The sequence below is a fragment of the Artemia franciscana genome, chromosome 21 (assembly GCF_032884065.1).
Source record: "Artemia franciscana chromosome 21, ASM3288406v1, whole genome shotgun sequence".
Classification (NCBI taxonomy): domain Eukaryota; kingdom Metazoa; phylum Arthropoda; class Branchiopoda; order Anostraca; family Artemiidae; genus Artemia; species Artemia franciscana.
This window is the reverse complement of record NC_088883.1, coordinates 33,432,701-33,456,753: the sequence shown is the minus strand read 5'-3', so window position 1 is coordinate 33,456,753 and position 24,053 is coordinate 33,432,701. Positions and strand designations below refer to the sequence as shown.

General features: G+C 34.4%; 1 protein-coding gene and 1 long non-coding RNA gene across 2 annotated transcripts in view; one reads left to right on the top strand and one right to left on the bottom strand.

Moving 5' to 3' along the window:
* The window catches only part of LOC136040961 (uncharacterized), a 289,351-nt gene that overhangs the window by 214,763 nt on the left and 50,535 nt on the right, over positions 1 to 24,053 (bottom strand). The window lies entirely within an intron of this gene.
* LOC136040956 (putative inorganic phosphate cotransporter) overlaps positions 1 to 24,053 on the top strand; it is a 105,372-nt gene that overhangs the window by 56,144 nt on the left and 25,175 nt on the right. Inside the window, exons 5-7 of the mRNA XM_065725409.1 lie at positions 17,577 to 17,800; positions 21,193 to 21,342; positions 22,611 to 22,743. Of these exons, the coding sequence (XP_065581481.1) occupies positions 17,577 to 17,800; positions 21,193 to 21,342; positions 22,611 to 22,743 (507 nt within the window). The remainder of the gene's footprint in view (positions 1 to 17,576; positions 17,801 to 21,192; positions 21,343 to 22,610; positions 22,744 to 24,053) is intronic.

Genomic DNA, 24,053 nt, shown 5'->3' with positions numbered 1-24,053 from the left:
AGCCAAGGTTCGAACCTGGAACCTCTGTGACCTAGAACCTGGAACATAACGCTTTACCAACTCAGCTACTTCGGCTTTAATCCATTTACCTTTTTTATTTTTTTTTTATTTTATTTTTGTTTTTTTAGTTGTCTTTTTCTCCTTTATTTGTCAGTTTTTTCCTTTTTTTTTAATTTTTTTGTCTTTTTCAGTTTTTAGTTTTTTTTAGTTTTTTTTATTAGTTTTTAGTTTTTTTTCTTTTAGTTTTTTTTGTGATTTTACCTTTTTTTTTAGTTTTTTTTTTACTTTTTTATAGTTTATTACCCTTTTTTATTTTTTTTAGTTTTTTAGCTTTTTAGTTTTTTTAGTTTTTCTTTTTAGTTTTTTTTGTAGTTTTTATCTTTTTTAGTTTTTCTTCTTCATTTGTATTATTGCAAAAGACAAGGTTCGAGCCTGGAACTCTCGGACCTAGAACCTGGAACATAAGGCTTTACCAACTGAGCTACTTTATTTGCAATTGTATCGGATTAACGACGCTTCTTGACTACTAAGGTCCCTGCGTCGGCCCTGTAGTGCATTCCTGCCTCATGGTTTGATCTCTGGGTCCCGTATTACCACGCTAAGGTCAAACCCACTGCGCCAACACAGGTAGTTATATAACTGAGCTACTTTGGCTTGAATACATTCGTTTTTGAATTGGTATGTGATGAAATATTTCAGACGTCATATGCGGACAGTGACATCACTCGACAGACACACAGACAACTTATTTATATATATATAGATAGATAAGGGGGCGGTTCAAAGAGAAATTATAGTATAAATCCTACAATGGCAGAAGATACAGCCGAGGAAGCTGCTCAAGGAGTTAATTCAAAGAGAAATTTTAGTATAAATCCTACGATTCGGGCCCCCCAAGCCCCCCGAGTGCGTAAGTGACGACCGAGACACCGGGACACATGGAATATAAATGACGCCCGGGACACTCAAAGAGAAATCACAGACTGGGACACCGGGACACAAATGACGACCTGGACACAGGGACAAAACTACAAAGGGGATGCCGGGGGGCACAAGGGGATATATAAATGACGATGGCGACACAGGGAATGGTAGATTAGCAATCACCATCAACAAAGCTCAAGGGCAATCATTAGAATCATGAGGTATAGATCTGAATACGGATTGTTTTCCCATGGACCATTATATGTTGCATTTTCAAGAGTCGGTAAACAATCTATTTATATGCACAGACAATGGGACAGCAAAGAATGTTGTATATTCGCAAGTTTTACGTAGTTAAAAACATATATATATATATATCTATATTCACAGGTGGGACATAGGGACACAACTACAATGGCGCGTAACTAATATGGCGCGTAACGACTTACGCGCGCGCGGGGGCTTGGGGGGGGGCGCGAAGCGCCCCCACCAACTAGGTGTTGGGGTGGCGCGAAGCGCCACCCCAACAGCTAGTATATATATATATATATATATATATATATATATATATATATATATATATTATGAAAAGAGAAATCACCAATGCAACAGCAAAAACACACAAAAAAAAAGAGACAGAAGGAGAAAAGGAAGACTGTTTTCCTAAATTAGTGATTAATATAGACCAGCACTTGAATGAGGCCTTAACCCTACTCATCCATACAATCACATAGGTCAAACAGCATAGCCAAACACAATCAACCATAAAGAATAATCCATGGACAGGCAGTCATGTCGTCAATAAGTATAAGTCGTCATTTACCAAACAATAGAAAAAATAATAAAGCCAAATAATTCAGAGGCAACAACCCAACACAAGGGCTCATCAGGAGAATACACTGGCCTATAGGGTTTCGCCACTTTAAATTCTCTACCCAGCCAAGTGTTGTGGCTACCACAGAATATTACATGGCATCCTCGTGTCAGGTATCACCCCCAAAATACATGCCTATGAAAAAAAAGCAAATGTAAAACAACCAAGTAACACCAAAACAAGCTTATCCTGTTAATATATCCCTCTTTTAGCAACAATAGGTAAACTAAATATGATAAAATTTACCAAATCACAAATATTAACACATTGCAAAAACAAAAAAAATTAATGAACTAAACAATTATAGAATTCATCTTCACCATGTTGCTATTTAAAAAAAAAAAATCCGCTCTATTAGAAACACAATTCAAAATAAATGGCGCTGCATCCTCATTTGTCGAACCTCCGAAATTAGTTAAAAATTTCTTTAATTATTTCAAGATAATTCTTTTGATATTTATTTAAAAGTTCGTTATAATGAAAACTAAATTTTTTAAATTGCCAAGTTAATTTATTTGCAGAAAAACCTCTTGATATCAATTTTTGGCTTAAGATTTTACATCTATTTTTAAAATCAATATAATTGCTACAAATCCTTGCATAACGAAGTAACTGTGAGAAAAACGCAGAATATGTGATATTTGAGTGTATATTACTTTCAGGGAATGGGAAACTAATCACTCCAAAATCAAAATCATCCGTTTTATTATACATTTTAAAACTTAATTTATTATTATCACAAATATTTACATTTAAATCTAAGAAATGATCTTCATGACCAGCGCCATGACTAGGTTCAAGAGTAAGCTCTGATGGATATATTTTTAGAAATATCAATGGAATCCTTACAATTTAAGACCAAAATATCATCTATATATCTTTTATTATTTGACAAAACATGTTTTAAATTATTTGGATTATTCTTATCCATCATATATTTATATTCTAGTTGACTTAAAAACAAGTCAGCTATAAATGGGCTGGCATTCCCCCCCCCATGGGATTTCCCACGATTTGCTTGTACAAATCACCACCAAATCTTATATAAGTATTGTATAAAACCAATTCTAATAACTCAAAAATCATATCCAAGCTGTAACATCTCAAGTTAACTGTGGTATTAAAGCAATTTGTCCATATAGCTTTTTTATTATAAGTGTCTATTTTTAAGAACCTTTTACTAGATAAGAGGAACAATTTCTTGATAACAGTTTTTAAATTATCTAACACTACATTAAGTGATAAATTAGTATACATTGTCGCAAAATCGAAAGACTCAATTCTTTTAGCTGAAACCATTGTTAAAGACTCTATCACCTGCAGTGAATTATTAACACTCCAATATGGATTAAAATTCGAAAACTTTTTAATACCAGCACAATAGATTTTAAGTTTATTTACAATTTCCTTCAAAATTAAAGAGAGGTTAGTAGCAGCAATGCGGGTTGGACATTTAGCTGCTCCAGCAATAAACCGTGGTTTAGAGGGATTCTTATGAAATTTTACAGTCCAATATAGGAAAGGGAACTTTTTATCATTGTCATTTATTTTAATATTAAAATTTTTCAAAAGTATTTCTTCAGTCTTTTCAATTAAATTCTCATCCTCTAAATTTACCTTTTCGTAAACATTAATTGTGCATAACTCCCTTTTTAAGATATCACAATACAGCTTCTGAAAAATTATGGTAAAATTATTATTAGCTTTATCCACTGGCACAATTACAAATTCATTCTGCAGATTAGCAATTGCTTGTTTAATCTTTGCATTATAAAATAATGATTTAGTGTTACTATTTTTTAAATTAGAATATATTTTATTTCTTATTCTACTAATAATTAAATTCTTCCAACTTTGAAAACTCTCTTTACTTTTATTCTCTTTCTTACACCACTTATCAATAAATAAATCAAAATCATCTTCCAAGCCATCAAGAACACTCGATGGTTTCAGATGATGAGAAAGACGGAAATTAGCCCCTTTATTCATTATAATTTGAAGATCATCTTGCTTTATTATTGACAAGTCCCCTGTTATAACATGTTTGTAAGTAGGATTTACAAATGGGCTAAGTTGCTTTCAATTACAAACCGGTTTCCAATTTATATCACTATCTAATCTTTTAAGTATTAAATTATAATTAAAAATAATTTGCCCAATAGTTTTTGAAAATTTATAAGTTAAAACTGGACTATCATTGTAATTAAAATTACTAGGAAGGGCCTGTTTCACATGCCGCTGATTTAAAATTTCAGGTAAATTAATATCTTCAATCTGCTTACAAGTAAAATTAATAGGTAAATATAATCTGTTATCCTTATTACCAATCTTATCAAACTTTTTCTTTTTTGAAATAAATTTCGTTTTAGTTAGAATGAAAATTGTATCACATATTACTTTAAAATTATATTCAAGAGCTGTATTCTTCTTAACAATCCAGAAAAGTTTGATTAAATTCCTCTTGGATAAATTATTTAGACATTTTATTACAGAAATCATACCCCTAGATTCAAGTAGCTGGCGTAGATCTATAGAAAGCATATGTAAATCTGATTCATTTTTTCTATTATTTTTCCTATGTCCTCTCGATCGTAGGAAGGTCCATAAAACCTTCAATACATTTAACAACAACCTGAGACATGTCACCATAGTTTGCTACACGATCATTTAGCCCAAAAGGATAAGCTGTACCAAGAGTATGGATCCAGAAATCCTCCTGTTTACGTAGTCTATTATTCTTCTCTTCTTTATTTAAATTTTCTAAAATTGTGACAGTTATATCTGATATGGAACATTTACACTCTTGAACATGCAACATATAATTGTCCATGGGTAAAACTATCCGTATTCAGATCTATGCCTCATTATTCTAATGATGTGTCCCTGTGTCCCGGTCGTCATTTATATTCCCTGTGTCCCAGTCTTCATTTGTGTCCCGGTGTCCCAGTTTGTAATTTCTCTTGGAGTGTCCCGGTCTTCACTTATATTCCCTGTGTCCCGGTGTCCCGGTCGTCATTTGTGTCCCGGTGTCCCGGTCTGTAATTTCTATTCGAACAATCCCTGTGCCCCGGTCGTCATTTATATATCCCGCCTGTGCCCCCCGGCGTCCCCGTTGTAGTTGTGTCCCTGTGTCCCGGTCGTCATTTATATTCCCTGTGTCCCGGTCGTGATTTGTGTCCGGGTGTCCCAGTCTGTAATTTCTCTTTGAGGTTCCCGGTCGTCATTTATATTCCCTTTGTCCCGGTCTTCATTTGTGTCCCGGTGTCCTGGTATGTAATTTCATCAGTTGAAAAACATGACGTCAGTCAACAAACATTTTCTAAAAAATTAGCCACATGGTAAAGATGAATTCTATAAGTGTTTAGTTCATTCAGGTTTTTTGTAATGTGTTAATATTTGTGATTTGGTAAAATTTATAATATTTAATTTATCTATTGTTGCTAAAGGGAGGGATGTATTAATAGGATAAGCTTGTTTTGGTTTTACTTGGTTGTTTTACATTTGCTGTTTTTTTTCATAGGCATGTATTTTGGGGGTGATACCTGACGCGGGGATGCCATGGATATTCTGTGGTAGCCACAACACTGTGCTGGGTCGAGAATTTAGAGTGGCGAAACCCTATATAGGCCAGTGTATTCTCCTGATGAGCCCATATGTTGGGTGTTGCCTCTGAATTATTTGTCTATATAATTTTCTCTATTGTTTGGTAAATGACGACTTATACTTATTGACGACATGACTGCCTGTCCATGGATTATTCTTTATGGTTGATTGTGTGTGGCTATGCTGTTTGACCTATGTGATCGTATGGATGAGTAGGGTTAAGGCCTCATTCAAGTGCTGGTCTATATTAATCACTAATTTAGGAAAACAGTCTTCCTTTTCTCCTTATGTCTTTTTTTTTTTTTTGTGATTGTGCTGTAGCATTGGTGATTTCTCTTTTCATGATATATATATATATATATATATATATATATATATATATATATATATATATATATATATATATATATATATATATATATATATATATATAGCTGTTGGGGTGCCGCTCCCCCCCACACCTAGTTGGTGGGGGCGCTTCGCGCCCCCCAAGGCCCCCCCCCCCACGCGCGAGTCGTTACGCGCCATATAAGTTACGTGCCATTGTAGTTGTGTCCATGTGTCCCACCTGTGAATATATATATATATATATATATATATATATATATATATATATATATATATATATATATATATATATATATATACTAGCTGTTGGGGTGGCGCTTCGCGCCACCCCAACACCTAGTTGGTGGGGGCGCTTCGCGCCCCCCCCCCCCCCCCCCCCAAGCCCCCCCGCGCGCGTAAGTCGTTACGCGCCATAATAGTTACGCGCCATTGTAGTTGTGTCCCTATGTCCCACCTGTGAATATAGATATATATATATATATATATCTATATATATATAGATATATATATATATAAACTTGCGAATATACAACATTCTTTGCTGTCCCATTGTCTTTGCATATAAATAGATTGTCAGGTTTACCGACTCTTGATCATGCAACATATAATGGTCCATGGGAAAACAATCTGTATTCAGATCTATACCTCATGATTCTAATGATTGCCCTTGAGCTTTGTTGATGGTGATTGCTAATCGACCATTCCCTGTCCCGGTGTCCCGGTCGTCATTTATATCCCCCTGTTTCCCCCGGTGTCCCCGTTGTAGTTGTGTCCCTGTGTCCCGGTCGTCATTTGTATCCCGGTGTCCCGGTCTGTATATACATTCGTTTTTTAGTTTTGTTTTTCTCCTTTATTTTTTTCCTTTTTTTTCTTTTTTAGTTTATTTAGATTTTTAGATTTTTTAGTTTTTTTATTAGTTTTTAGTTTTTTTTTCTTTTTTTTTGTAGTTTTTACGTTCTTTTTAGTTTTGTTAGTTTTTTTTTTTACTTATGTCCTGGTCGTCATTTATACTCCCTGTGTCCCGGTGCTTTGTTGATTGCTAATCGAACATTCCTTTTGTCCTGGTCGCTTTCTCTTTGAGTGTCGTCATTTATTTATTTCTTTTTTAGTTCTTTTAGTTTTTACCTTTTTTAGTTTTTTTTAGTTTTTTAGATGAAATTTTTTTTTAAGTTTTTTCCTTTTTTTCTTTTTAGTTTTTTATTGGTTTTTACCTTTATTTTAGCTTATTTTTAAGTTTTTTCCTTTTTTTTATTTTTTTTTATTTTTTATTTTTTTTAGTTTTTTACCTTTTTTTAGTTTTTCTAGTTTTTTTAGTTTTTTAGCTTTTTTACTTTTTTTATTAGTTTTTAGTTTTTTTGTAGTTTTTGCCTTTTTTATAGTTTTTTCATTTTTACCTTCTTTTTAGTTTTGTTAGTTTTTTTTTTTACTTATGTCCTGGTCGTCATTTATACTCCCTGTGTCCCGGTGCTTTGTTGATTGCTAATCGAACATTCCTTTTGTCCTGGTCGCTTTCTCTTTGAGTGTCGTCATTTATTTTTTTCTTTTTTAGTTCTTTTAGTTTTTACCTTTTTTAGTTTTTTTAGTTTTTTAGATGAAAATTTTTTTTAGTTTTTTCCTTTTTTTCTTTTTAGTTTTTTATTGGTTTTTACCTTTATTTTAGCTTATTTTTCAGTTTTTTCCTTGTTTTTAGTTTTTTTTATTTTTTATTTTTTTTTAGTTTTTTACCTTTTTTTAGTTTTTTTAGTTTTTTTAGCTTTTTTACTTTTTTTATTAGTTTTTATTTTTTTTTGTAGTTTTTGCCTTTTTTTAGTTTTTTCAGTTTTTTTTTAGTTTTTTATTGGTTTTTACCTTTATTTTAGCTTATTTTTCAGTTTTTTCCTTTTTTTTTAGTTTTTTTTAGTTTTTAGTTTTTTTAGTTTTTTACCTTTTTTATTTTTTTTTATTAGTTTTTAGTTTTTTTTTGTAGTTTTTGCCTTTTTTTAGTTTTTTTAGTTTTTTAGCTTTTTTTATTAGTTTTTATTTATTTTTGTAGTTTTTGCCTTTTTTTAGTTTTTTTAGTTTTTTAGCTTTTTTATTTTTTTTTATTAGTTTTTAGTTTTTTTTGTAGTTTTTGCCTTTTTTTTAGTTTTTTCAGTTTTCAGTTTTGTCACCTGATCCAGTTTTTTCAGGTGACGTCACCTGATCCATCCACAGATCCACACACAGACAACTATATATATATATATATATATATATATATATATATATATATATATATATATATATATATATATATATATATATATATATATATATATATTTTTGACTACGTAAAACTTGCGATTGTATAACATTCTTGGCTGTCCCATTGTATGTGCATATAAATAGATTGTTAGGCTTACCGACTCTTGAACATGCAACATATAATTGTCCATGGGGAAAACAATCTGTATTCAGATCTATACCTCATTATTCTAATGATTGCCCTTGAGCTTTGTTGATGGTGATTGCTAATCAAACATTCCCTTTGTCCCTGTCGTCATTTATATATTCCCCTGTGCCCCCCGGCGTCCCCGTTGTTGTTTTTTCCCTGTGTCCCGGTCGTCATTTGTGTCCCGGTGTCCCAGTCTGTAATTTCTCTTTGAGTGTCGCGGTCGTTATTTATATTCCCTGTGTCCCGGTGTCCCGGCCGTCATTTTTGTCCCGATCGTCATGTGTGTTTCGGGTCCCGGTCTGTAATTTCTCTTTGAGTGTCCTCGTCGTCATTTATATTCCCTCTGTCCCGGTCGTCATTTGTGTCCCAGTGCTTTGTTGATGGTGATTGCTATTAGGATTGAGCTGTATGCGTCATGAAGTTGTTTGTCGACTGACGTCATGTTTGTCAACTGATGAAATTACATACCGGGACACAAATGACAACCGGGACACAGGGAATATAAATGACGACCGGGAACCTCAAAGAGTAATTACAGACTGGGACACCCAGACACAAATCACGACCAGGACACAGTGAATATAAATGACAACCGGGACACAGGGACACAACTACAACGGGGACGCCGGGGGCACAGGCGGGATATATAAATGACGACCGTGACACAGGGATTGTTCGAATAGAAATTACAGACCGGGACACCGGGACACAAATGACGGCCGGGACACAGGGAATATAAATGACGACCGGGAAACTCAAAGAGAAATTACAAACTGGGACACCGGGACACAAATGACGACCGGGACACAGGGAATACAAATGACGACCGGGACACAGGGACACATCATTAGAATAATGAGGCATAGATCTGAATACGGATTGTTTTTCCCATGGACAATTATAAGTTGCATGTTTAAGAGTCAGTAAACCTGACAATCTATTTATATGCACAGACAATGGGACAGCGAAGAATGTTGTATATTCATATATATATATATATATATATATATATATATATATATATATATATATATATATATATATATATATATATATATATATAAAAATAAGTTGTCTGTCTTTGGATCAGGTGACGTCATGTTTCTGTGTCGGCTGACGTCATGAAATTAGTTGTCGTCATTTTTGCTTTGACGGTGACGTCATTAACGGTATTTAAGACATTTGTTCACGGAAAAATGTTTAATTGTAAAATGACTGAAGAACCTACAATGGCAACAGCCGAGAAAGCTGCTCAAAGAGTTTATGCCAAAAAACTTGTTGCTGATAGAGAAAGTAAGAAAAGAAAGCGTTCCGAGGAATCACAAGAACAGCAAGAAAACAGGCTTGCGGGTAAAGAACGCAAAACCGCGCAGTTAGATGAAAATCCACCTGGACAGCGAGAGTCAAAACATATCAAAACTGAAAATGATTGCGATGATGATTGGGATTGGGATTTTGACTTGGATAAGGTCATCAATGCCTACCAGATTTAAGTTAAAAAAAACAAAGGTTCGTCGATATGTACTTCATAGTGACGCTGAAAAATAAAGAAGAAAAAGAAAACTGAAAAAAGAAAAAAGGTAAAAAACTAAAAAAAACTAAAAAGAAAAAAACACTCAAAGAGAAATTACAGACCGGGACACAAATGACGACCGAGACAGAGGGAATATAAGTGACGACCGGGAACCTCAAAGAGAAATTACAGACTGGGACACCCGGACACAAATCACGACCGGGACACAGGGAATATAAATGACGACCGGGACACAGGGACAAAACTACAACGGGGACGCCGGGGGCACAGGCGGGATATATAAATGACGACCGGGACACAGGGATTGTTCGAATAGAAATTACAGACCGGGACACCGGGACACAAATGACGACCGGGACACCGGGACACAGGGAATATAAATGACGACCGGGACACTCAAAGAGAAATTACAAACTGGGACACCGGGACACAAATGACGACCGGGACACAGGGAATATAAATGACGACCGGGACACAGGGACACATCATTAGAATAATGAGGTATAGATCTGAATACGGATTGTTTTTCCCATGGACAATTATATGTTGCATGTTCAAGAGTCAGTAAACCTGACAATCTATTTATATGCACAGACAATGGGACAGCGAAGAATGTTGTATATTCGCATGCTTTACGTAGTTAAAAACATATATTTATATCTATCTCTATTCACAGGTGGGACACAGGGACACAACTACAATGGCGCGTAACTAATATGGCGCGTAACGACTTACGCGCGCGGGGGGGCTTGGGGGGCGCGAAGCGCCCCACCAACTAGGTTTTGGGGTGGCGCGAAGCGCCACTCCAACAGCTAGTATATAAATATATATATATATAAATAAGTTGTTTGTGGGTTATGTCTGTCTGTCGAGTGACGTCGTGTTTGTCCGCATATGACGTCTGAATTATTTCAAACTAATACAAAAGAAGAAAAAAAACTAAAAAAGGTAAAAACTACAAAAAAAACTAAAAAGAAAAAAAACTAAAAAACTAAAAAACTAAAAAAAACTAAAAAAAGGTAAAAAACTAAAAACTAAAAAAAACTGAAAAAACTAAAAAAGGCAAAAACTACAAAAAAAACTAAAAACTAATAAAAAAAACTAAAAAAGCTAAAAAACTAAAAAAACTAAAAAAACTAAAAAAAGGTAAAAAACTAAAAAAAACTAAAAACTAAAAAAGAAAAAACTAAAAAAACTGAAAAATAAAAGAGAAAAAGAAAACTAAACTACAAAAAAAACTAAAAAGAAAAAACGAAAAAAAACTAAAAAAGCTAAAAAAAAGGTAAAAACCAATAAAAAAACAAAAGAAAAAAAGGAAAAAAAATAAAAATTTTTTTCATCATATAATATGACGTCTGAATTATTTCATCATATACCAATTCAAAAACGAATGTATTCAAGCCGATGTAGCTGAGTTGATAAGGCGTTATGTTCCAGGTTCTAGGTTCAAGAGGTTCCAGGTTCGAACTTTGGCTTTAGCATTAATATAAAAGAAGCAAAAATCGAAAGAAGGTAAAAACTACAAAAAAAAACTGAAAGAAAAAAAAAAAATCTAAAAAAGCTTAAAAAATAAAAAAAAATAAAAAAAAGATAAAAAAGATAAAAAACTAAAAAAAACTAAAAAAAGGAAAAAACCATAAAATAAACTAAAAACTAATAAAAAAAACTAAAAAAAGCTAAAAAACTAAAAAAACTAAAAAAACTAAAAAGGTAAAAACTAAAAGAACTAGAAAAGAAAAAAAACTAAAAAAAGGAAAAAAAACTGAAAAATAAAGGAGAAAAAGAAAACTAAAAAAATATAAATAAAAATAAAAAAACTAAAAAGATAAAAACTTCAAAAAAAGAAAAAAGAAAAAAAACTAAAAAACCTAAAAAAAGGTAAAAACCAATAAAAAAAACTAAAAGAAAAAAAGGGAAAAAATTTAAAATTTATTTCATCATATACCAATTCAAAAACGAATGTATACCGGGATGACGACCGGGACACAGGGAATATAAATGACGACCGGGACGCAGGGACACAACTACAACGGTGACGCCGGGGGCACAGGGGGAATATATAAATGACGACGGGGACACAGGCAATGTTCGATTAGCAATCACCATCAACAATGCTCAAGGGCAATCATTAGAATCATGAGGTATAGATCTGAATATGGATTGTTTTTCCCATGGACAATTATATGTTGCATGTTCAAGATTCGGTAAACCTGACAATCTATCTATATGCACAGACAATGGGGCAGCGAAGAATGTTGTATACTCACAAGTTTTACGTCGTTAAAAACATAAATTGACTTTGCATCCAGTTGAACTTTATCCTTTTCAATCTTAGACATCGTGACGGATGAAAACTCGGAACAATCTATATATATAAAAATAAGTTGTCTGTGTGTGTGTGGGTCTGTCTGTCGGGTGACGTCATGTTTGTGTGTCGACTGACGTCATGTTTTCAACTGACGAAATTACAGACCGGGACATGGACACAAATGACGACCGGGACACCGGCACATAGGGAATATAAATGACGACACTCAAAGAGAAAGCGACCGGGACAAAAGGAATGTTTGATTAGCAATCAACAAAGCACCGGGACACAAATAACGACCAGGACATAAGTAAAAAAAAACTAAAAAAACTAAAAAAAGGTAAAAACTACAAAAAAACTAAAAAGAAAAAAACTAAAAACTAATAAAAAAACAAAAAATCTAAAAATCTAAATAAACTAAAAAAGAAAAAAAAAAGGAAAAAAATAAAGGAGAAAAACAAAACTAAAAAACGAATGTATATACAGACCGGGACACCGGGATACAAATGACGACCGGGACACAGGGAATATAAATGACGACCGGGACACAGGGACACAACTACAACGGGGATGCCGGGGGGCACAGGGGGATATAAATGACGACCGGGACACCGGGACACAAGGAATATAAATGACGCCCGGGACACTCAAAGAGAAATCACAGACTGGGACACCAGGACACAAATGACGACTGGGACACAGGGAATATAAATGACGACCGGGACACAGGGACAAAACTACAAAGGGGACGCCGGGGGGCACAGGGGGATATATAAATGACGATGGCGACACAGGGAATGGTCGATTAGCAATCACCATCAACAAAGCTCAAGGGCAGTCATTAGAATCATGAGGTATAGATCTGAATACGGATTGTTTTCCCATGGACCATTATATGTTGCATGTTCAAGAGTCGGTAAACCTGACAATCTATTTATATGCACAGACAATGGGACAGCAAAGAATGTAGTATATTCGCAAGTTTTACGTAGTTAAAAACATATATATATATATATATATATATATATATATATATATATATATATATATATATATATATATATATATATATATATATATATATATATATATATATATACATATATATCTATATTCACAGGTGGGACATAGGGACACAACTACAATGGCGCGTAACTAATATGGCGCGTAACGACTTACGCACGCGGGGGGGCTTGGGGGGGGGGGGGGTGTGAGGCGCCCCCACCAACTAGGTGTTGGGCCACCAACACCTAGTTGGTGGGGCGCTATATTAGTTACGGCCCATTGTAGTTCAAAGAGAAATTATTATTAAATTGCTTAAAATGTAAAAAACTGGTGATGACACAAATATTTCTATATATTTTGGCAATGGATTAAAGCTATTCGAAAACCTTAAAACAGAAAACCATAAGCGTGAAGTTTAGTAGAAATTGTTGAAGTTTAGAATGCTTGCTAAAAAGAAAATTTGTCAAAGTGTCAATTAACGTAAAAGAGAAATTATTTTTAAATTGCTTAAAATGTAAAAAACTGGTGATGGCACAAATATTTCTATATATTTTGACAATGGATTAAAGCAATTCGAAAATCTTAAAACAGAAAACCAAACCAATTTACGACATCAATTCGATCCAAAAATAAAATAGCGTTGCCGGGACCCAGAACACAAGGGACAATGAGAATCCATATATATAGAATCCTGCCGCGTGCCATGCTGGGGCCCGCTGGGACCGGTGGCAAAGCAACCGTGACCCAGCGCTGTCTATGGTTAGAACATAAGGGACAATGAGAATTCATATATAGAAGCCTTCCCTGTGCCATAATGGGGCCCGGTGGCGAAGCCGCCGTAACCCAGCAGTGTCAGTGGTTAGAACACAAGGGATAATCAGAATCTATATATAGATGCGTGCCGTTCTTGGGCCCAGTGGTGAAGCCACCGGGACCCAGCACTGTCTGCGGTTAGAACACAAAGGGACAATGAAAATCCATATATAGAAGGCTGCCGCGTGCTATGCTGGGGCCCGGCGGCGAAGCCAAGATTGTTTACATCTATATCATCCATATAATGAATTTTCAATATCTCACACCTTGTAGCAGCATAGTGGATAGAGCTGAGCCTGTAAATTGTAGGGCTTAGGTTCAAACCCAGCTGCTGCAAGGAAATACGTAGAATACCATTAATTTAATAATTTTTTGTTTCCTTTATGGGACTGTATCTTCGATTTAAAAAAGGGAAAGATCCTAAAAAAAACTAAAAAAAAAAAAAACTAAACAAAGTTAAAAATTAGCACCTAGCATTCGTGTTTCTAGGGTGCGCGGTGGCGCGTAACAGGGGTCTCTTTCGTGTGTCGACTGACTAGCTGACACCTCACATCGTAACTTTATTCACGATCCAATTCTACACATTTAGACATAGCAACAGTACGATTAGGTGAAGGCATTCCCAAATGCTTGAGAAGTTTGTTTGCCATAGATAACCACAAATCTTAAATCATAACTAAAGTGCAGTTATAAATTTCTGTTTTAAAGTCAGAGGTCATATCTGACTTGCGGTAATATTGTTAGGTACTAAAAGTCGAGGATATTGCTTTGTGCACCTTCCTCTGTCCATTCACCGCAAGTTCTATGTATCATATTTTTACAACAGTGTCATGTAAGCCCCTATCGACATCTACATCAGGTATTCTACTGGAAATCACATCGTCAATTTCATTGGAAGTAATTTTATAATGTAGCCAGATTAGTATATGTGCGTGTGGCAATCCTCGTTTTTGCCATTCCACTGAGTACAACCAGCATCGCATTGACCCAAACACTTTAAGTTTTACTATGAAATTTATCAGTGATTTCAACTTTTGCTGGAAGACACGGGCTGTAGTGTCATGTCTATGAACCGGCGAATGTCCAGGAAGTAAAAGTTGCTGTATCTCATCCCAAGATAGATTACATTTAAATGTAATAAATAAATCTGGACGACCATAGTGACGAACATACTTAATGGCACCTTGAGCATACTCATGCATATGATGTGGACTGCCAGCATATGACGAAGGTAAAATCGTTACTCTTCCAATGTTAGTAGTATTACCGTCATTTACAACTGCATCTCGCAAATGAATGTATTGTTCAGAGCAGAGCCTGGTCTGATTCAGACGGACGATTAGCAAACTTTCTGATCCAATATTTGCATTCATATCAACGATGTATTGGTGATACAATTGACGGCATTTTAAAATATAATTCTCTTCATCCTGACGAACCATTATTCTGTAGCCATAATAGCTCATTGCACTGCTTTTCCTGGCTTGTGGCTGAAAAAGAAAGTAAAAACAGAATGCGTGTCGAGGAACTAGAGTATATCAGAGGAATTACCAGTTGTATATCCGCAAGTTTTACGCAGTTTAAAATTAGCATCTTGCACACGTGTTGCTGGGGCACGTTTCGGAAAAAAAAACTAAAAAAAAAATAATAAAAGGTAAACACCTAAAAAAAATAAAAAATAAAAAAAAATAAAATAAAAGTAAAAATCTAAAAAAAAGAAAAGAAAATTGTAAAAGAAGAGATTACAAGAATTCAAAAACCTTAAAAAAGAAAACCAAAATCTTGAAGCTTAGCAGATATCATTGTTAGAAATTGGACTTACTTTAATAGTCAAATATCTTTGAAAAATGGCAGTAGAACACAAGGGACAATGAGAATCCCTATATAGAAGCCTACCGCGGGCCGTGCGGGGGCCCGGTGGCGAAGCTGCCGGGACCCAGCTTGTATAAGATAAAAATAAAATATTCATCACTTGATAATAATATACAATTTAAAAATTACAAAAAAATTTTTGGTGAAAAATCTAAAAGAAAATATTGGATCTAATTAAAGAAAGATTTGAAACAATTCTAATTCCTCATTTTGCTAGCATTGGTTCTGATGTTACTCGTGGTTTTGGTTCGACTTCAGCTCATTCATATAAAGAGTACTTTCCTAAATCAGAGGATACGGGTATGTTTTTTACTCAATTAGTTTTGATGAATTTTGAAAAAAAACGAATAGGTTTAAAGCGAGGTAATTCATTAAGTTTGGATGGACTTTCAACTAATCTTTTGAAACACCTTGCACATGTGCTTCAAATACCTCCAGTTTATATTTTAAATTTGTGTTTGTTTTTTGGGGTATTCCTTTCTAAATGAAAAATGCCCAACTTATTCCACGGTGTAAAAAAGGCGATAAATTTAATGCTAAATAATTGCCGACCTACTGCAATAGTTACTTCATTTAAAGATTAAAAAAAAGTTATTTCAAAAAAGAATTTTATCTTATTTGGATTAAAAATATTTTAATCAACATCCAGTTTGGTTTTAGCTCAGGTCGTTCTACTGAACAAGCAGGTACAACCGTTTTGCTTAAAATTAACGATTTACTGAATAATTTTATTTACGTATCGTGCAATATTTACGATGTAGCAAAAACATTTGATATTCTAAATCATTCCATTTCGTTTAATAATTTATGAATTCTTGGAGGAGGATTGGATTTAATAAAGTCATATCTACGAAATTGCAGATTCCAAGAAGTCCAGAGCCATCTGTCTCAGCCTAACTCTCTGGATGATATTGAAGTTCCCCAGGGGTCTATATTTGGACCGTTACAATTATTGATATATATAAATGATCTTCCTAATTGTCTGTAGATGTTTGTAGATGATACTGTGGTACTAGTTGAAGCTAAAACCCCTTCATTATTGATCGAGAATATGGCGTCGAAAACGAATTCAGTTATCCAATGGTTTTCTTGTAATCGATAAGTCGCAAATATGTCTAAGACAGAATTTATGTTTTGGGAGATTTAAGCAAGGAGTGGCTTAAGTTGGGATTGATGAATTAGTTTTTTCTGGGTGTAGAATTAGAAGTGTTAAGATATAGAGAAATTTGCGGATAATTCTTGATGAGCTTTTGTCTTTCCATATTCATTCTGACCACCTCTGTACAAAATTAACCCACAATTTACGATTTTTAAATCGATTAAAGTATGTTGTTCCTATTTCAATTACTAAAATTTTTTCATTCTTCAATATAATTATACCTTAGATATTGTTGCATTATCTTCCTAAATTTTTAATCATTTTAATCCATCCAGTTATTGCAAAATAAAGCTGAAGAATCCTTGGTACTTTCTTTCTTCGTCCTGCTTTACTTCAAAGTGCTTCTGAAACACAAACTTTATTTTCATTTATTCAAAAATTAAGCCTTAGTCCACTTAAGGATTGTTAGTCCACTAATATATATGCAATCTTTCTTTAAAGGTATGAAATACGGTAATAGTAAAAAGGAAGAAATATGGTAAAAACAAAAAGGTTAAAAATTACAGAAATAGTGACGAGTCAACAATTTAGATTACAATACTGAATCAAAAACAGTAAGAAAAATTCTTAAAAAATTACCAACCTGGTATCATTATTGAAAACTGCGTTGAACAGACTGTACTTAGCGAGGTTCTGGGCCTCAATTGATTTATCTTTGGGTCGGGTCCGTGGATACAGTTTTCTGATCTTTTTCTGATTTGTTTATCGTTTAATTTTTTACAGGTCAGCAGCTTGGAACAGTGGTAGGTCTTCTTTTGACTGGTCTTATCATCAATAAATTAGGCTGGGAGGCTGTTTTTTACATTGAAGGATGCATTGGATTCGTATGGACTTTTTTCTGGCTTCTTCTTGTTTTTGATAGCCCTGACACACATCCAAGAATCAGTAAGGCAGAGAAAAAATACATAAGAACTTCTATAGCAAATGATGCTAGTCCAACAAAAAAGGTAAGTTAAAGAGGACTTTGATAGTTTACCAAGAAAGATCAAGAGAGAGAAGAGAGAAAAAACAGAGAGAAAAAGAGAGAATCTAAACTTCTGAAGGAGGCAAGCTGTTTGAAATGTATAAATTGTTCTATAAGGATTATTACACCCAAATACCCAATAAGTCTGAGCTGGCCTGGAAAGGAGGCTTTTACCTACTCTCCAGGTAAAAATCTGGGGGGAAAAAAACGGAGAAATAAGGAAAGATGGTTTACTTCCAGTTGACTCTGAATACTAAACAACTGCTTGTTGATTTCATGCCAAAAAATATTAAAGAAAAGTAAGTAAATATAAACCGTATATTAAAGGGGGTATATTAAACCGTATATTAACCGTATACACTCTATAAATAATTATTTAATATCTATTAATCATTTAATCATTATGGTTAATCATGACTAAACTATGGTGTGAATGCATTGTCACATAATTATTGCTTATGAACCATCAGAGATTGAGTTCATGATTAAAAATTTAATGAAAAGACAACCAGAGTCCCTTAAAAGAGTCTTGATCTTATGTCCGGCTCTCTGAATTGTTTGGGTATTCTTTTCGGTTCCTCGATAAAAGTGACAGCTATCTGGTTATTAACGTTTACGTTTGGATTTCGGCCCATTCGAATTATTCCGCTACGGTGGCGCTTTTTGGAACTTTGATCATGTTCTATAGGCTACTCCTGCTCCCCCTCTGGCTATTATCATATTAGTGGTGAAAAGAGAGGTAATATAGCATTGGAACTGGAGGCAAATCTCTTTACTCCCCTGTTATATCCAATTATGTTCAAAAGTCCTAATGAATAGGCTAAAAAAAACTGATAAGATAGATTTTGGTTGACAAAACACGGGAGCATAAAGAGTCGGAAAGTTCAGCATGTTCTTGTTATTTTAAGGGACTTCCTCCATAGAAAATATGCGTAATTAGAAAGTGGTCTTAAATGGGTATTAATATGTGTTGATTTTATCAAAGCTCTTGATTCAGAGGTCCGCGATTTGCTTTGGAAATTGACGATGGATAAGTATTCGTTTTGAAGTATATTTTTGTAATTTTACAAGAACCTGCACCTTCATGCAGCAGCAAAAGCGGTGGTCAACGGCAGCCTATGTGAAGAACTTTCCCCTTGAAACATCTCTTCGACAGGAGACCCAAGCTCTTGGTTTTTAATCGAGTTATATCCTGACCTGCTAATAAAATACTTAGAACCTAGAATAAGGGGATCAGAGTACTGCCAACTGTTGTTCTCAAGTCAGAAGCCTTTATGGTTGATGCTAGTCTTCACTAATGGAGTATTTGACATCAAAGCAGTAATGCTAGGCCTAGAATTGTATGAGAGAAACTTTAATGTAAGGATTCATAAGAAAAGACCAAGATCCTCCCTTAGCTGAAAACCCGAAGTGGAGCTGGACCAGGGACTTGGTAAAGAGACTTGGTTAGAAGTCAGTCTATCAGTGAAGATACCTGGAATTGAGTTATCAGGCAGAGGGAATTGCTGGCAAAATGTGAAGTGGCAAAAATCCGGCAATTTCGGAAAAATCTGTCATAGTGAAATCGTGCAATTACTGATCGTGCAATTAGATGTTATCTGACTGAGAGCATTGAATGAACTTAAAGCATTTGTAACATGAATGATGTTATTCATATTCCTACCAGAACAAAAGGAATTGAAATTTGTAATGCTTGTCTTAAGGTTTTATTGACGGATTTTTAGCGACTTCAGGGCTATTACAACTTTCTGAAAGAGGATGGGGCTCAAATAGATGTTCAAGTTAAATAGGGGAACTTCAGGCACCAACAGTGGCTCACGAGTATCGGCTGGTTCAGAAATTCCAAGAAATATTCATTCCAACCGTTTTGGACATCTACCTAATTGGTAAGCATCTACCCCCTTTTATCCTCTATGAAGGGGCAAGGGTTTGTTTGCGCACAGGAAAGCTTCTTAGTAAGCAAATAAACGGTTTTACTACTACCCCGACCGGCCGATCCTTCTGTCTCCGCTGCTATGTTCTCAACATAAGTTCTCTTGTCATACCTGGCAAAAGTTTTTACTCGCCTATGGGCAAATTTATACTGCTGTTTTAAACTATCACAGTATTGCCTATCACTAAGCTTACTAGATAAATGACTTGGTGAGTATTCATCAAAAAGAACTTTCAGATTTTTTCTTTCTTGAGTCAGCTGCCAAGTTTCTTCCCTAATCCACTCTTCTTTCTTTTGTTTCTTACACCCTAGAGCTTCCACTGCAGCATCTCCTAGAAACTCTGATACAGATATCCAAAGACATTCTGAACTTGTCGGATTTATCGAAGCATAAGGCTTCGAACCTATTTTCTATCGCAAGATTTTGACGAATAGTCTTATCACGGAACTTCTGGATATCAAATTTCTTAGCTGTAGCTGACACTTCCTTCACCACCTTTAACTTAATTTTGGCGTGTGGATATAACTGATTTATGGTCAGAGAAGAACTCGTTCGGGAAACAAGTGATACATTTTTAAGGGGAGTGTATTGCCTATTCTTACAGTCTCTAGTGAAGACCTTTACTATATCCTTTGTGAACTCTCTAATAAAATCAAAAAAATTATTACTTGTGAGTTTACTCAAAAATTGATAACTCATAACTGTATTATGACAGAAATATTAATTTATAGCGCTATTGAGCATCAATAGCTAAAAGATTTTTTGGCTTATTGCCTACTTTGAAAACTAACCAAGCGTTAAATGATATAAAAGAAACTCCTAGAAACATAAACAGTAACTGAAATTCAAAATTAGAATCATTAAAATGCGTAAAATTATAGCTATGATGGAAAAATAATGTAACGCGACTTGTTACTTCGAAATTTAAAAATTGAAGCTACTAATCTCAGTGGCATGAAAACAACAGATATGATTTCTCTTCTTATAAAAAAAGATAAACACGAAAAAACACATAACTGACGAAATAAATACATAACTGCATATGTGAGAATTGATCATATCGCCTAAGCACAAGACCGTAACATAAAAATAATATGATAAAACTGTAGAAACATTTGCGGCAACACTTGTGATTTTGTTGAAATACCCGTTGTTTACTTTCCAGATAAACTAACCCTGCTAAATGAACCATCTTCTTCTTTGAATCATATCCTATTCCTTATGGTAAACATTTGCCTTTCCTTTAGGTACTCACAAAGAGAATAGAGGGTGAGAACCATTGGACTTGGGGCCCTCCCCCTGAAATATAAGATTGTTCAAACGTTTCAATACACATTTTATGCAGTTCATCTACTTTTTTTAAGGTATTCGAATATACTTTTACCCTTAGTCCCGAAAGCAACTAAACTTGAATTGAATATCTAATTAAACCTTCTTACAGGTGGCTTCTGTACCCTGGAAAGACATTTTTACTTCCTTGCCTTTCTACGCCATATTGATAGCCAACATAGGCCACAATTGGGGATTCCTGATACTTTTAACAGAGCTGCCTATTTATATGAAAAACATACTAGGATTTGACATAAAGAGCGTAAGTACACTTGAAAAAAAAAATTAGATTTGTATTCCAAATTTTGATCACTAATACTCTTTTTCCTTAGCACCTTTAGATGCTTTTGAAACTAAATACACTTACAGCTTCAAGTGATAAAAAAAACTTAATGGCCCAATACTAGAGTTAGACTTATCACCCAAATATTCTAGAGCCAGCATCTTGTGAAACTTATCTGTTTCAAATCTGCAGCAGGTCCAAGATAACTGGGAGAGAGCTCAATTAACCGTAAATTTAAACCTCTTTTTTAAGTAACCACACAGGTTTGACCAGATAAAAGTCTTGTTTCCTGTCATTTAGAGCACCAAACTACGACTTTACATCAATTATCAATTTGCAATCAATTTAAAACTCTGAGAAGCAAATTCATTTTAAAGTATCATTAACTATATTTTAGGCTTCCCAGTTGCAAAAGATATAATGCCACACGGTTGCAGTAATTGCTTCAGTCAAGTTGATTTGCTGTATTTGTAATGAAATTAGGCTAGCTTTGATGATATTTTTTGAGTAAGTTCAATATCTCAAACAATTGCCCTGAAATTCCAACATAGAACCGTTAACCGTTTATGTGATATTGCAACAATACCATTCAGACTATCTGAATACTAATAGTATCTTTTTGTTTTATTTTACATCCTCTTCAGCTCATTTTATTTATACGTTTTTTACATCCCAAATGTGCTTACATTTTTTTTTATTTTTTTCAACAGTAGTACCAGTAGTATACTTACTATTTTAGTGACGGTTGGAGTAGAACTAGCATTAGATATAATAGCAGCACCAATAAAAGTAGTAATATTCCTGAGAGCTTCAACTTAGTAACCTCAATCGCTCCTGAGACATTCCTCACGTGCCCCTTTGAGAACCTACATACATATAGTACGTTTTGATTTAGTTTTATATCTTCATAAATATTCCCTGAAAGTTTCGACATAGTACCCAATTCTTTTCCTGAGATATTACATCTCCACCCTTTTGACAATCTGGTTGCACTTACACTCCACTCCAATCTGGATGCACTTAAACTCCATATCAAAAGCAGTAGCAATAGTTGGTCAACTGTGATTAATTGTATATGCTTAGAATCACCGTTAAAATATGTTCGTTATGGTGCAAATATTGCAACCAAAAATCTTCTTTTTACAGTTTCGGTTACTGTTTGTACAATTTAATTCTTATTCATATGTTCGTTATCATTAATTGGTTTTATGGAATGTACATGATGCTTTAACGTGTTCTCTTTTAAGAATTCAATGGCTACTGCGTTTCCTTACTTTCTTACCTGGTTAGCGAGTATAGCGGTAAGTCCATTGGCTGACTTATGCAAGCAAAAAGAGTGGCTCTCAACAGTGTGGATTCGAAAGATTTTTACTTTGATTGGTAAGTAACTCCTATAAATATTAATTGTAAAATAGCCAAGTGTCAGTTGAGGCAATTAAAGAGTAGAGTATATTGCTATCACAGACAAAAATATAAGATACCTTAAACATGAAAAACTTTGTGAAACAAGTTATGCCTGTGAAACTCCAGGTGATATTTATCCCATCCCTAATTTACCAAATTAATATATTGATATTTTCAGTGGTACTAAGAAGTGTAATTTTGATTTTTATAACTAAATCCTCCCTGTTTTGAGAAATTCAGCTTTACTCTCTATTGGAGTTCTAAGTCTCACTTTGCTGAATTTTGACATTTTTGACTCATCCCCCCCCCAGGAACCCTAACACACGCACTCATACATTTCTCGAATTCCTTACGATTCCTCGTAATACCAAATATTTACATTTTGTCCCTGCACCATTCCCTCCTCAACTTTGTTTTATTTACCTAATATTCATTTTTATTTTTGCTTTGGCTTTATTCTTAGAAAACAATGATTAGCCCCTGAGAGGCCTTAACACACCTAACACCTCAGTAGACAATTCTTCCAGCACTTTATTCCCTAAATATAAAACTTTTCTTTGACTGGATGTTAAAAATTAACAATGTCTAGTTCCCTTAAAACACCTAGATAGACTTTTCCCCCAAAAGTTCAGTTACATTTTGTGGACTTTTTTTAGACTCTATTTTAAACTTTAAGGATATCTTACCCCTTCCCAAGAGTCAATATTACGCCTAAACAGGTTCCTCAAATTTTTATTCGCCTGTTATCAATTTGTTTTCTCTGACTCTGTTTTAAAAGTTAATGATACATGTCCACTAACCCCATCTATATAGCCCAACTGATTTCTTGTCATTCAATTCAAATGAACTTTTAGCTGTTAATGACAATTCCTCTTCTCAAGAACTCCAGCACAGACGCGTGTGCCTTCCGTCTACTTTATTTAGCTTAGAATTCCCCAAAATCATAAACTTTGTCTATTTCGCCACTGCGCTGGACCATGTCTAAAATAACTTTAAAAAACACCAACGGTCATTACTTACTTCCAGGTATCCAACTAAATGATAAAAACCTACGAAAATACCTTAAACTCAAGATTACAAAATTGTACTTTTTCGATTCAAAATGGCATAACTCAACCCTTTCAAGTTAACCCAGGAGACTCAACAAGGGGTAACTCAGTATAATAATATGAAAATACCATACACTAAGCAAAACTTGAATACACTAAAACCAGCTTCACCTGTGCTAAAATGATGACATCTTTAAGCCTACTGAAGATGCTCAATATCCTAACAATCAAACCAAA